General features: G+C 44.4%; 1 protein-coding gene across 5 annotated transcripts in view; it reads left to right on the forward strand.

Moving 5' to 3' along the window:
• CACNA1D (calcium voltage-gated channel subunit alpha1 D) overlaps nucleotides 1–14,356 on the forward strand; it is a 351,028-nt gene that overhangs the window by 187,738 nt on the left and 148,934 nt on the right. For 4 of the 5 annotated variants that reach the window (XM_066245993.1, XM_066245988.1, XM_066245989.1 and 1 more), the window contains exons 5-8: nucleotides 777–919; nucleotides 4,401–4,553; nucleotides 5,092–5,288; nucleotides 12,368–12,471. In XM_066245993.1, the coding sequence (XP_066102090.1) occupies nucleotides 777–919; nucleotides 4,401–4,553; nucleotides 5,092–5,288; nucleotides 12,368–12,471 (597 nt within the window). Of the gene's footprint in view, nucleotides 1–776; nucleotides 920–4,400; nucleotides 4,554–5,091; nucleotides 5,289–11,663; nucleotides 11,768–12,367; nucleotides 12,472–14,356 lie in introns of all 5 variants that reach the window. The other variant, XM_066245991.1, reaches the window with a different exon arrangement.

The following is a 14,356-nucleotide window of genomic DNA, read 5'->3' on the forward strand; positions in this document are numbered from 1 at the left end:
GTGTTCACCTCCCCTCCTCCCACACCCAGTCAAGTCTTCATCACTATTTATCCCCCTATACCCTCCTCCACCTTCCACCCCCCACCCTGGCAAACCTCATACTGTTGTCCATGTCCATGAGGTTTTTTCCCCTTTTTTTGTGAGTACCTCTTCCATATCAGGAAATGTTCTAAGCACTAGGCTGGAAGAGACTAAATGAACTAACTAATGAACAAAGCAGACAAAAATTCCCTGTCCTGCTGGAGCCTACATCTTAGTGGGACAACATACCTGGATTTACATATTAGTTCTGCCACTACATAATTTTGTGAACTTGGGCAAATTCTTGGTCTCTTGAAGTTTGTTTCCTTGTACATAGAATGGTGTTAATAATAATTCCTACTGTGTAACATCTTATGAAGATTAATGAGATAATGTATGTAAAGTGATTAGCATGTGGTGAGTACTCATAAATGGCAGCCGCTAGGATTATTGTTGTCATTATTTCTGTCAGGGCAATTCCATCTGTTGTTATCGGTCTCCCAGTGAGCCCCCTCTTCCATGGGGGTTGACTTGCTTGAGGATGTTCAAACAGGAACTCAATCCCTGACGCAAATGGTGTTAGATGTAGGGGTCATGTTCAGGATTTACAGCCCGGTTCTTGCCTTGACCTTGCTTTTCCTTTATTTAAGCAGCAGGCATACAGAATTAGCCCATATTCAAAAATAACTACTGTTAGCCTGTTTTGCTTCCCTAGGTGACAGACTCTAACGTTTCATTCTCTCTCCTTCTTTCAGATTGTTTAGTGTAATTTTGGAACAATTAACCAAAGAAACAGAAGGCGGTAACCACTCTAGTGGCAAATCAGGAGGCTTTGATGTCAAAGCTCTTCGCGCCTTTCGAGTGTTACGACCACTTCGACTAGTATCAGGAGTGCCCAGTAAGCACGTTTTGTTTCCTAAAGCCAGGATTTTGTTGACCTTTTCCTTCTGGGTGGGTCTCAGGATTATGAACAGAGTGTTACAAGGTGAGTTGCTGTGCCCCAGCCGGACCCTGCAGACAACCTAGGAGGTCTTCACAGTGTGCAGTCCGCTCTCGCTTGTGTTCTCACTTTAATTCTCGCGACAGCCCCAAGAGGGGCTGGCGGTGATGTGGTGATGTGCCTCTCTGATTTTGTAAAAGAGACAGTCCGCTCTTAGAATGACAAAGTAAGTGGTGGCCTGAAGCCTTGAGTGCAGGTTCCTGATTTCAGCTTGCTTTTCCTGCTCTGATGATACACTCCCAGGCCTGCCCTCTGAAAGTGGGGGCTTTTCTAGATAAAGGTGTTGGAGAGCTCAACTCACTGCCTTTTTTTCAAAAGTGAAGAGCAGCAAGGAGCTGGATTTATGAAAACTCAGCTCTCCAATATTAGGAACTGTGTCTGTCCCACTCTGGGGGAAGAGGAGAATGCTTTTGTGTCCTCCCCTGTGCGTGGGGCATAAGAGTCCAGGCTTGACGGTGGTTGGAGGACTGCCGTGGTAGTGCAGGGAGAGCCCCGACCAAGGCCCGGAGCACAGGGGGGACCCTCGGGGTGAGAGATGTTATTACCCGCTTGGCTACAATACCTCTGTGCTAGGCCCTGGTGTGCTGCCTGCTGCAGATTGGCTGGGATGAGTGCCACCTGAGTGGGAACAGATGTCCCGTCTGTGCCCTGGCGAGGAGCTGCAGACTGCTGCTTCCGTAAGGAGCGTGGGGTGTTCTTCACTGGGCTCTGTCCCTGATAGGACACCCCTATTGGGGACTTCAGAGGGTAGGTGTCCTGGCATCTTCCCAAGGACGGTGTTTGTGAGGGGGCTGCCTGCTTGCAGCGGGGGAAGGATTTGGGACTGCAGGGCGTGCCTATTTTTCACAACTCTGACAGCCGTCAGAAGAGCACAGGCATGGTTTTGTGCCTCCAGAAGTTCTTTGTGAGGTTTTATTGAACCTGTTGGTGCCAAAAGGCACCAGAAATTCTTTGGAAGATAAAATGATTTCCAAATTTAACATTTTAAAATGTAGGAAGTGGTATTTTGTGTGTACTTGTTTTTCCAGATGGTTAATTTATTTTCATTGAAAAAGATCAGCGCAAGTCAAAACCACAGAACTGTCTGGAAGCAATTGAGAAAAATAGAAATACCTTGGAAATGGCTGGCTCTGTTAGGGTGTAACATGGTTATATGAGAAGCTCAGTGAGCAAACATGTTCTTTCAGATTTAGTTGTTACAGCTTAACCTAATTTCAAAGGAACCACGACAACGTGTTTTCCCCCCAAAGAGCAAAGGACAGGACAGCTGGCCTGCGCTGTGCGTGGGCTGCAGCCGCGCAGGTGCTGCGCCCTGTGGGTGAGGCCCGGTGCTGAGCACTCGGGTGGCATGGTGTTGGTTTGGCTTCCTCTCCGCATGAGGTTGTCACAAGATGACTGTCCAGTGCTCCTGGGGCCTCTTGAGAACCACTTTTAAAACTGCATTTCTTCCCCTTCCTCTAAAAATGTCTCTCTCAAACTTGACCAAGATCTGTGTCACATTCTTCCAAGGGTCAGTGGAGAAAAGCAGGACCTGAGCCCCCTGTGGGGACTTTTCAGCCCGTACTCTAACTGCTGTGGGAGGGAACGCTCGAGCCTCTCAGCAGACCCCAGTGGACTCTGGGGACAGGGTCGAGGGCCTCCTGTGAGGACTTTTCAGCCCGTACTCTAACTGCTCTGGGAGGGAACGCTCGAGCCTCTCAGCAGACCCCAGTGGACTCTGGGGACAGAGTCGGGGGCTCTGGGGCATGCTGTCTCCCATGCCAGTTGGCAGCTGAGGTTCAGTGATTTCTTCTCAAGACCTGAAATAGTTAAAAATGCCTGGGAAAGTTGGACTATTTAGACTTATCTAGGAATTGTCTAGTAATTTCTGAAGAGAATTGAGACTATCCTATAAGGTAGGATTTTGTATGTGTGTGCGAATATATTATATATTCATTCAGAGAAAGGTAAAAATGCATGTTTCAAAGAGAGTGGTTCATTTGCAGAGGTCTTAACCACTCATACGCAGTTAACTGCTAAGTGTTTATTGGAATCCTAGAGCATCAAGGTGGGAAAGAACCCTAGAGAACATCCTGTCCAACAGCATCACCTTGGAGATGAGGAAGCTGAGGCCTGTTAAGGGCTAGTGACTTGTGCAGGTTCCCATAGCTTGTGAGTGGCCGGACCCATGGTCTCCTAGTTCCTGGCCCAGTGTACTTGCCACTCCCTCCCTCTGCCTCTGTGACAGGGCCCCGTGAGAGCTGTACACCTCGATAATAGAGGAGCCTAATGTCGTGAAAGTATACTGTTCACATTAAGAAACAAGTTCATTATCTCACAAGTTTGGCCAGTCTGATGCAGTAGAAGCTTAGATATAAACATATTCATGAAGCATATGGCTCACTGCCATTGAGTTTAGAAGAGCTAACTGTTGAATAGTGGTTTTGGATGGCCCACCCATGTCTAAAAAATTAAAAAACCTATACAATTTGATGAAAGCAGATGTTTTTCCTCCTCTTTTTGTTTTTTTCTAAAAGATGAAGCATTAGCAATAACCTTATTGATCATTTTTCCTCAAAAGAAACCATTTGAGCATTTCAGTATTCAAAAGCAGTACCTGGGATTTTGGTCCTAATGAAGATCTTGGAGAGATGGGCTGTTTCTGACTCTAAAATCCTCTTACCAGTCTTCCCTGCTCATCCAGTCCCTACCTCTTCCCTGTCTTTTTTTCTCTTTAATCATTGCTGATAAGTATTCTTCTCTCTGCTCAGTATGTTCTGATTTCTAACTTATTTAAGTCTAGCATCTCAGCTTATATGCATTCATTCTTTGGGTATGTATTGGGAGAGTGAGAAGATACTAAAAAAGGGCAGTTTGAATGAGCGTGAGACAGGAGGAAGGGAGGGGTGGGGAGGGGAAAGAATGAAGAGATGAGAGAAGAGTGAACTATGTAGAGTCGAGGCTCTGGTCACAGGTGGTGGTAAGAATGCAGGACACTAAAGAGGGGAGCCAGGTTCTACTGTGGGTTCTGGTTTCCTGCCCATCACTGTCTCTTAGTCTTCTGCCTCCTCTCACCCAAAGTGAATCTTGAGTGTTGCTCTGCCCACCACCCTATTTCCATTATCTCCCTTTCTCTTCCTGTACCATGGCTCTGAGTTTTACTCTGTGGTAGCTCCCAGGTTGTGTGTCCCTTCCTCATCAATCAAGGCCACAGTTCAGCTGCAGGATGCCTCTCTCTTACCTCCCTCATTTCAGGAGAGCCTCCTTTTGACATGCTATTTTTGTTCAGGCATTAGTTTTATTACTGTGTGTCATATGCAAAGCAGGCACCATTAGGAATTATATATGTGCATGACTGAATTTTCTTCCTGGCTCACAAACTTATTTCTCTCTCTCCTAGGTTTACAAGTTGTCCTGAACTCCATTATAAAAGCCATGGTTCCCCTCCTTCATATAGCCCTTTTGGTATTATTTGTAATCATAATCTATGCTATTATAGGATTGGAACTTTTTATTGGGAAAATGCACAAAACATGTTTTTTTGCTGACTCAGGTGAGTAATGAAAATAGTAGCTAACCCAGCTTTTAAAAAAATTAGATTTTCTCCTAAACAACTTTTGTGGTTTTGGGAAAATCTGAAACAAAATGAGAGTGAGAGAAAAAAAAAAGCCCCAAATGTACCAGTAAATTTACTGAGCCAGTTTTTGGTGTGGATTATGTTCAGAATAAATGAGAAACAAGAATTTAATCTCCTTTTATGTCCTGATTTCCCGTGCAATGTGTCCTGGCAAGCAAGATAAGGGGACCCCCAAAACTAGAACATGAGGCAAATCAAAAGCATTGATCTGTGGAGCCTTGAGGAAGGTGCTGTGGGTGGCACAGAGGGAGAGCTGTGGACTCTGCGTGTGGGAAGTGGCAGAGTCCACGGAGGAGGCTGTGGGAAGTGGACCTTGATGGACATGTGGGATTCTGAGCCAGCAGAGACGCGAGGTAGGGTGTTCCAGGCTCTAGCAAGGGTACTCTGCTTCCTCAGGCTTAGGTGTCCCGATGTTCCTTTCTTGGGTGGTGATGCCTTCTTGCTCTGTTTGCAGATATCATAGCTGAAGAGGACCCAGCACCGTGTGCGTTCTCAGGGAATGGACGCCAGTGTACCGCCAATGGCACGGAGTGCAGGAGCGGCTGGGTTGGCCCAAATGGAGGCATCACCAACTTTGATAACTTTGCCTTTGCTATGCTCACCGTGTTTCAGTGCATCACCATGGAGGGCTGGACAGATGTGCTCTACTGGGTAAGCAGCATGGGGAGAGAGTCAGTGGAGTATTCTTTCTTTGGACAACAGTGTTGCATTAGCTAGAGCCATTGGAGAGCTGGCTGAGAAAAACTTGGAAGTCAGTTCTTTGGGAAGGGAAGCATACCCTCTCTTCACTCAGCAAGACTTATCATCTTTCCTGCTCAGGGCTTTAGTTTCCATTCTAGAAAGCAGGGTGTGTGACGTTGGTTTCCTGCACTCCTCAGTGCTGCCTGGGGAATTCTCGTGGAATGTGCCTCATAGTCCCTTTTTGGAGGGACCCCAGAAGGCCAGGGCTGTCCTGATTAAACTCTTAGAGAGCCAGGGTTATTTCCTAGGTTTAGAAGCTTCCACGGGCTAAAATTGATCTTTTGTACCTAAAGGCAGGCTGCCTTACTGGAATCCTAAAGAGAAGTAGGAATCATAAATTGCATTCCTTTCATGTTTTCCATAACTTAGCACAGCCCTAATGCCAAAATGGGTTTTTCCCTATTATAATATTTCCCTTGCATCTTCAGTGTTATATAAATCAGCCCAGCACAAGTCCTAAACTCACTCTCCCTTTCTCTTTGGAGCCTAAGAAGTCTGGCAGAGAGGGTAGAATGAAGTGGGGCCCATCCAACCTGCTGTGAAAACAGATGGACACCCTTTTGATGGCTTGGGTCTGGTTCTTCTTGATCCTGACAGCACCAGAAGGGTTTGCCATAAATGAAGAGTAGTAGTATTTTAACAGCCAATTCCCAGAGCTGAGTTTGTTTATTTACTTGTTTGGTTGCATTTGAAAAAGCTCACAGAAGTTTAGAAATTACTTTTCATGCCAAAGACTTGCTGGGAAGAACAGCTGATGTGTGGATTTTGAGCCTAAACCCAAGTCCAAATGAGATTAACTAAGATTCCAATCATAACTTGTTAAAGGCAATTAGTAATAATATACTTCTTGAATGGGAAGTCTCTAGTTATAAGGCCCACAAGAAGTAGCTTCTAAATTTTAGACACTTGTACAGGATTTCATATTAGTCTGTATCTTCAGAGAACAGCAGGTTTTTGCTTCCCTTCACCAATGAACACGTTTACAGGGTTGTAGAAATCCCTATATACTCAACGTTAGAGATGAGGATATGTTTTTATTTTCATCCCCAAAATGTATGTCTAGTTTGGTAATAAGATTTGAACATGTTATATCTTGTTTCTCCCCTTTTTTCTCCTTTTTTCTTATTGTCATAGGAATGTGTGTGTATGTGTGTGTGTGTGTGTGTGTATGCACATCTGTTATTTATATCTGTAAGGCAATGCCTTTCTTGAAGAGGAAGGAGGGAGATTATATTGGATGAGCCAAGACCATGGTCATGAGAGGCGACCCTCAAGTTAAGTAAAGGGTTTGTTATCATCTAAAAAGTTACAACTCCTAGTTAGATTAGTTAAGGTCTCGTTTCCAGTCTTCCCTTGAAATTTCTGATCAGTAGAAAAAGGTATCATTTAAATAGCCCAAACTCTGATCCTTTCCCTAAACAGTACAGAAAACAACATTTTTATTTATTTATTATTTTAAATAAAAATCTGTGACTCCTCTCAGCTCTCTGTAGGCCAGGTGAATTGTTCACTGCTGGTCCAACATGCCTTGACTAATGGACAATTTTACACTTCAGGTTACATTTCTGCACATTCTCTTAAGACAGTTTCCTATTGTCAAGCAAGTGAAACCTCTGGGAATGTGCGATTAAAGGAGCGAAAACTCCATGAACCCAAGAAACAAGTTCCCACTTGCTTTCCTGAGAACCTTTAAGTATCACCTAAGATCCTATGATTATTCTCTATTGTTAATATGACAATCTGAGTTAATAATTTGACAATATAATTATATTATCTATGAACCACATAGCATCTTTATTCTGATGGAGGAATTCATGTAATTTTTCAACATTATCCCAGTGTGTATCCCTTTATAGAAAGTCTGGGATTTTGAGGATGGAAACCCTGGAATATAGAGAGACCACTGAACATCTCCAGGGTCCTAAAGCAAGTGGTTATGTTCCTTGATCTAGAATGGAGACCTGTACACTTTTTTTATAAGGGACCAGATAGTAAATATATTTGGCCTTGCAGACCATAATGTCTGTGTCACAGCTCTCAGTTGGCCCTCTGCCGTGTCACTCAGAAGCAGCTATGAACAACATATAAACAAATGGGGTGACTCTGTTTCAATGAAACTTTTCTTAAAGACACTGAAATTTGAATTTTGTATAACATTCATGTGTTCTGAAATAGTCTTTTGATTCCCCCCCCCCAACCATTTATAAATGTAAAAACCATTTTTTAGCTCAAGGGTTATACAAAAGCAGATGGCAGGGTGAGTTTGGCCTGCAGGTCATAGTTTGTCGATCCCTGGTCTAGGCAGGAATCTGGCATTCTTTCCTTGGAAATCTTCCAACCCTTCTAGGACACTTGGGAGCAGCTAACTAATGTCTTCCAGAGTGTTCACTAAGATCTTAGTCTCTGAAACACATCAGGTTGTTTTTAAATACTTGTTGATTCCATTTATTAACTCATCATAGAGTAGGCAGGAGCCAAGGCACCAAGCCTTCTTATATGTTGTGGGTTACGGTCAGCTAGGATGTTCCAGACCAGAACATCCCTACCCAGCACAGTGCCTCGCCTGAGCAGGTGCTCAACAAATACTAATTACCATTATTCTCCAAGTGTATATAGTCCTATTGCCTCGGGATAGATGGGCCATGTTGAAATACCGATTTTTATCCACAATTAGGGTATCAAGGAAACATCTTGTGAGATAACTGAGGAGATTAGATTTTAAATATTGATGGCAAGCAAATTTCTCAGTCCTTTAGGTGTTTGTATATGGTGGACAGAGTCTTTGCCAGGGATCATGTTGCATCTCGTCAGTCGGTGTTCATGAGCTCACCATGAGCTCAGCTCTCCAGAGAGTCTGGCAAACAGTCTTGAGAGGGCAAATATAGATGAGCCTGATAGGTAGAAAGACACACCTAGAACAGACCCCTGTGGAGTGTGTGGGGGGGTCATTAACTTCTGGTAGGGAAAAGGTATTGTACAGCTCTTTTATAAACTGAGCTCTTTAAACATGATTAAGCGGTCACCCAACCCATGCATATTTATTGGCCACAGAGGTAGGAGGGTGTAGTGCAAGGAAAAGAACATTGAGGCTGGGATGGGGCTGGGTGTGTGACCTTGGATAGGCCACTAAAACTCTTTGGGTTTTAATTTTGTTATAAAATGCAAAATATAATCCATTTTTTTCCTTCAACTCAGAGGAAGTGTTTTTGAATGTAAGAAATTAAAATGGTATTGGTTTTAGGAGAGAACCATCCATGTAAATCATGTACGGCCTCTGCCCTTCTCATCAAGCACTTTCTCAGTGAGCACACTTCTGGAGGTGCTGGCTGTCAGACTCTATCTAATAGGACATTTTCATGGTCAAGTTGACCATTGGCTTCATTCAAGGTACCTGGGAAATTCCTCTCTAGTTGGCCAAGGGCTTGCCTTTCTGCACCGTTCTCTTAGTCCATGCTCGGGGGAGCTACAAGTATCCCAAGTTTCCAGTGGTCTTTTCAACAGTTAGAAAAGACAGAAAGCCATAGGTTGGCCCCTAATTGGAGACATGAATGTGTATTTCAACCTTTAAAGTAAGGGAAAACAAACTCAATAGAATATTATTTCCTGGGTACCAGGTGGCTCCACCTGATGACTTGGATATAAATATTTTAAAAATCTAAATTGAAGTGGTTCAGCTCATGCCGATTTCTTCATTGTTGATAAAGACTATGCAGACAAAATCCCAAGCAGAGTCTTCAATTTTCACGTGGCTATTTTGGGGAACAGCTTACCAGTTCTGACTTACCCTATATATGTGATCAGGCCTAAGAAATACCAGCCTCTAAAGAGACTGGGTTGAGAAGGTTGAGTTGGGAAAAAGACTGGCCCTTGAAGCTTGCATTCTCTTTGTTCCCCAACTTCTGGAGATCCAGAGAGTCTCCTGTGGCCTTTGTTTAGCAATAGCCACTCCTTCGCCCCCAGCTGTCATTCCAGGTGATATTTCTGATTTTAGCAAATGTGGATCTATTGAAGACTCCTAAGAATTTAAAAAGGTCTTTATTTTTTATTTATTTATTTGTTTTTACAGAGACAGAGAGAGAGAGTCAGAGAGAGGGATAGACAGGGACAGACAGACAGGAACGGAGAGATGAGAAGCATCAATCATCAGTTTTTCGTTGTGCATTGTGACACCTTAGTTGTTCATTGATTGCTTTCTCATACGTGCCTTGACCTTGGGGCTGCAACAGACTGAGTAACTCTTTGCTCAAGCCACCGACCTTGTGTCCAAGCTGGTGAGCTTTTGCTCAAATCAGATGAGCCCGTGCTTAAGCTGGTGACCTCAGGGTCTTGAACCTGGGTCTTCCACATCCCAGTCCGACGCTCTATCCACTGCGCCACCGCCTGGTCAGGCATGTCTTTAATTTTTAATAAATGTTTCCTCCCAAGTGGAGCAGACAGCTGTTACTAGAGCCATTTCCTAGAACATGAGACTGAGGCCCGAATGAGGATAGTGAAGCAGAGGGCACAGCCCACACTGACTTTGCCAGAATTTTAGGAAAGTGAGGTCTCCCTGTGGAAGTCTTAGCTTTGAACACCTGTCTCCCATCCGAGAGTATCCTCTCTCCTGTCATATGTACTCCTGTTTTAACTGAGAGGAAACTGGTCCAGAGAGACCCTGTGAAAGGTCCTGATACCAGGCTGGGCTCTGGCCACTACACTAGGCAGCCTGTTTCTTGTCCTCCACACATGAGCTTTTAAATAAATTTGGTGGTGTAGTCACTTTGGAAGAATTATCCTCTGCCTTCCTGCTGAAATTAGTTTATCTACCTTAATTAGATCAACAATTGCAGCCATGGCCTTGGCTCATTCATTACTCTAATTGCCAATGTAAGATGTGCAGACTGATATGAGTTCTATTAAGCACATCCATTTCCATGTGGCCAAACAGGTGTTTCATAAGGGATTTAATGTCCTTTCCCGAGACTTCAGCAACAGATGTTAGGCAATTTTTTATAAATGTTCTCTTCTCCTGTTTGGCTTCTGCATGAGGCAAACAGTGAAATGCAGGAGCCTCATTCTGTAAAGCGAAACCTGGAGTCACATTGTGTGGAGGAAAACACAAGCTTAATGCCTAAGGGCGTGCACCTGCAAGGCAAGAGCCGTGAATCGGCCTGCACTGTGTAGGGTTCTACTGGCCAGAGATTCTGGGTGTTTCAGCAAAGTCTGGCCTGGAGTCATTCATTGTCCCCGACTGGTCCTTAACATCTCCTTCCTGGGAGAAGCATTTGCCCAATTTAGCACTGACCTGTGCTGTTAGAAAGTGCCCTCAGCCTTGAACCTTCAAGCATTTGCTCCAGCATGAAAGCTGCTCGTGACCAAACCTCTCCTGGGAGAGGAGACACGTGGGACTGTCCTGCTTGAGCATGTCCCACAGTAGGGGGATAGGGTTCCTCTTGATGAGCCAGTCAGCTCATAGCTGAAGCCAGCTTTCCCAGGCTGGGTTGTGTAGGTCCAAGATAGGGGTGTGTGTGTGTGTGTGTGTGAGAGAGAGAGAGAGAGAGAGAGAGAGAGAGAGAGAGAGAGAGAGAGAAGAGGGGTGGGGGGTAAGGGGTAAGGGCTTTTTCCTTCTCCTGGGTCCTTCCTGTGGTGCAGTTGTGAACTTCTCATTCCCAAGAGCACCCTTGAACATGTACCAGTCCCCTGACTGCTGAACAGTTGCCTTCTTTGCATTAGTTTATCTGTGCTTGCACTTTAATGATTGAGGGCAATCCAGATTCAATCTCAATTTAAGGTGGGTTAGGTTTTCTTGGAAGGTTGGCTTCCAATGGAAAGTTATTATTTTAGGGTTTTTTTCCCCCTAAGAATAGAACTTATAGAGTCGAATGTTAATTTGTTTCTATAACTAAGACTTCTCCACCATCACAAATTTTAAAAGCAATAATAATAATAATAATAAAACTAACAACTTGGACAGAGTAGAAAATAGTTTTCAGCTAAGCACTAGTTTTGTCCTCTACCAAGATCTTTTCTGAAAAGCCCTTATCCAGGCAGCTGACTCCCTACTAGTGGCCAGAGTTGGCTATTTGCCCTGAAAGCTTTGATGAGAGTATCTGTGTGTGTGTGCACATGCGCGCGCATGTGTGTGTTAGGAATATATAATGAATATGTCTCGGCTACTGTTGTCTCTGATTTGAATCTAAGTAAATGTTTCATTAAATGTATAGAATGCTGTCTCTAATGTGACCCTCTTTCCTTACTAGATTCTCTCATTAACCCACTCCTATGAGACCATCTTATTTCTTACAGATGAATGATGCTATGGGATTTGAATTGCCCTGGGTGTATTTTGTCAGTCTCGTCATCTTTGGGTCATTTTTCGTACTAAATCTTGTACTTGGTGTATTGAGCGGGTAAGCTACACCTCTTTCATCTTGAAAGCAGAGTCCTAAGGACAGTTGCCAAGACCACACAGGCTTTGCTAGATGGGGGCTGTCGGGTGGGTGCCAGATGCCTTCTATGTCCTCCAAGATGCTTTCTTTCCTGCCGAGGCTTCCCACATTGCAGTGTTTCCTGGAACCTCACCAACCTTCATGAAAGAAAGCTATAGAATCATTATTGACCAGAAATCAATCAGCGTTGTTGCTTGGGATATAAATAGTTTCCATTGCTTTCCCTTTTGTTATGTCCTAAAATGAGATACATTTATAATTGCTTTATTGGTCAGAGTCCAAATGTAATGCAGATTAATTGGTACAAAACAGTAGCTAACTGAGCTGGTCCTGGCTGACTTTTGGTAGCCCACAGAATTTAGCAGCAGGACTTGTCCTTATTTGAAGACAAAAACACCACCACCACCAACAACAACAAAAAAACCCAGAAGGCCCTAGGTGGGGACCCTGTCTAGGAGCACTGAGCTCCCATCAAAGCCCCTGAGTGGTCTAGCAGCTGCACTGGGGGCTTCGCTCTTTAGTAAATAGATTACTGATAACTGATCTCCTTACGTTTTACAGGTAAATGATGCGATAGGATGGGAATGGCCATGGGTGTATTTTGTTAGTCTGATAATCCTTGGCTCATTTTTCGTCCTTAACCTGGTTCTTGGTGTCCTTAGTGGGTAAGCAGTTGGATCCATGTTGTGCATCTTGCTGCCTCGTGGGAGGCGGCTCTGTGTGTCCCCCAGCTGCCCTGCAGCTCCTTTGCATGCTTGTGGATTCTGATGTCCCCTCCTGTGTGTTGCTTTTGGATTGAACTGTGATTCTTCCTGCCTGTATCTGTCTGTGAGATTCCATGTCTCTGATGCTTGCCAAATACCATTAATTTAATGAAAACGTTTCCCTGAAGCCAGTTGCATTAATTTGCAGAAGTGGATTACCAGTGAGGAAAAGGAGTCCCAGCCTCGGTCTCCCCCAGGAAGGGGCCTCTTTTATGGTTCTTTTCCCATTGGTATATAACCTGGCCCTTTGAAATAATCATGACTATTTCCACTGTGTTTCATATTTCATCCTGAAGGAAAAATAAGCCTACATTAACACATAAATACTGAACAAATTTCAAAATCTTATATCCTTCGAATAGGGATTATTTATTAATTTGGTTTTCTAGTGCTGTCACTGTGAGAATTTGCCCTCTAATTCATGTTTAATCTTAACTGGTAGAATCTTTCTTAAACACAGAGTAATGATCACTATTGCACACACATGTATTTTGGTCTTATCATAGTCCTCGTTACTCAGTCATCAGTTTGGGAATTTCATTTTGTTTACCACATCAGCTCTGTGATTGACCCTCTGTAGACAGGGTTCGGGGGAGACTGGCTCAGGAAGGGGACTTCTTGTGTTTCTGGGCTCTACCCTGACTAGTTGCTGTCCGAGAGCCCCTCAGGGCAGCTGTGCATCCTCACCATCCTGCACATACCCTAGACAAGGAAGGAAGCGGGACTGTCTAGGCTCTCTCAGAAGCAGCCCCAGCTGGGGAGTATACTGCTGGTGGGGACAGGGGACTGCTGGGGTATACTGGAGGCCAGGAGGTGCCCGTCTCCCCAAAGAGCCTCTGCTACTCACCGAGTGCGGACATCCTCAGGAAATACTGTGATGGATTTGTTTCCGAGTGAGTTTATCTTCTTGTCACTCACTTTATCTTCCTCTTGGAGCTGTGGAGCTTGTGTCTTGGGGAAGCCATGTCTTCATGCAATGCTGAGTCAGTGAAGAGAACTTGATCACATTTTTTGTGACACTGCCTTTTCCAGACCAGAAAGCCAAGTCAGTTAGTTATCCATCTCTGCTTCTTTTACTCATCTTCCTCTGACCTCCCTGCCTGTTTTCAGGGGATGAGCATTTTGGAATTCTCCTTGGCCAGGTGTGGTCAGTTTTACACATAGACACAAACTATCATGTGAAGGCCCTCTCTAGAAATGGCCCAGGAGCCATGCCACACAGTGAGAGAAGTGGGCGGGTGGCTAGGACTGAGTTGGGGGCGGTGGTGGTGAAAACATACCCTGGTCCCCCACCCCTACCAAAGCTTCCTTCTAGAGATAAGTGACTCCTCAAGCCTCATGTTCTCTCACTTCAAACTCTAAAAGTGCCTTCCTCCTAATGAACCTCTGTGGCTTGAGGTGGATATTGGTGTTGTAAGGGTGGAATTTATCCTGGAGAAACAGCATCCTGCATAATTTTACCACAGGAACAGCCTGTACAAGGTTAACAGCCATTCTGTTGTGAGTTGCTTGGTGCCTCTGTCTCCTAAACCCAACTAAACTGACTGAGGCCATGGAAACCACTAATTTTAACAGTGCCAGTGACACGCCTTATCGCAGAGCAGGAACCGTCACCCTGGCATGATGAAGCAGTTTTAAAAAGAAAAAAGGAAAAGGTGGGAGGAGGGGCCTCCTCATTAGACCTGAGCATTAAATATGCACCCCCTGGGGGTACCCAAATCTTGAGGATAAAAAAGACTCCCAGCCCCATGGAACTGAAGTTTATTTTGGGGGGAAATAATTCCAT

Source organism: Saccopteryx bilineata, chromosome 10 (assembly GCF_036850765.1).
Source record: "Saccopteryx bilineata isolate mSacBil1 chromosome 10, mSacBil1_pri_phased_curated, whole genome shotgun sequence".
NCBI lineage: Eukaryota > Metazoa > Chordata > Mammalia > Chiroptera > Emballonuridae > Saccopteryx > Saccopteryx bilineata.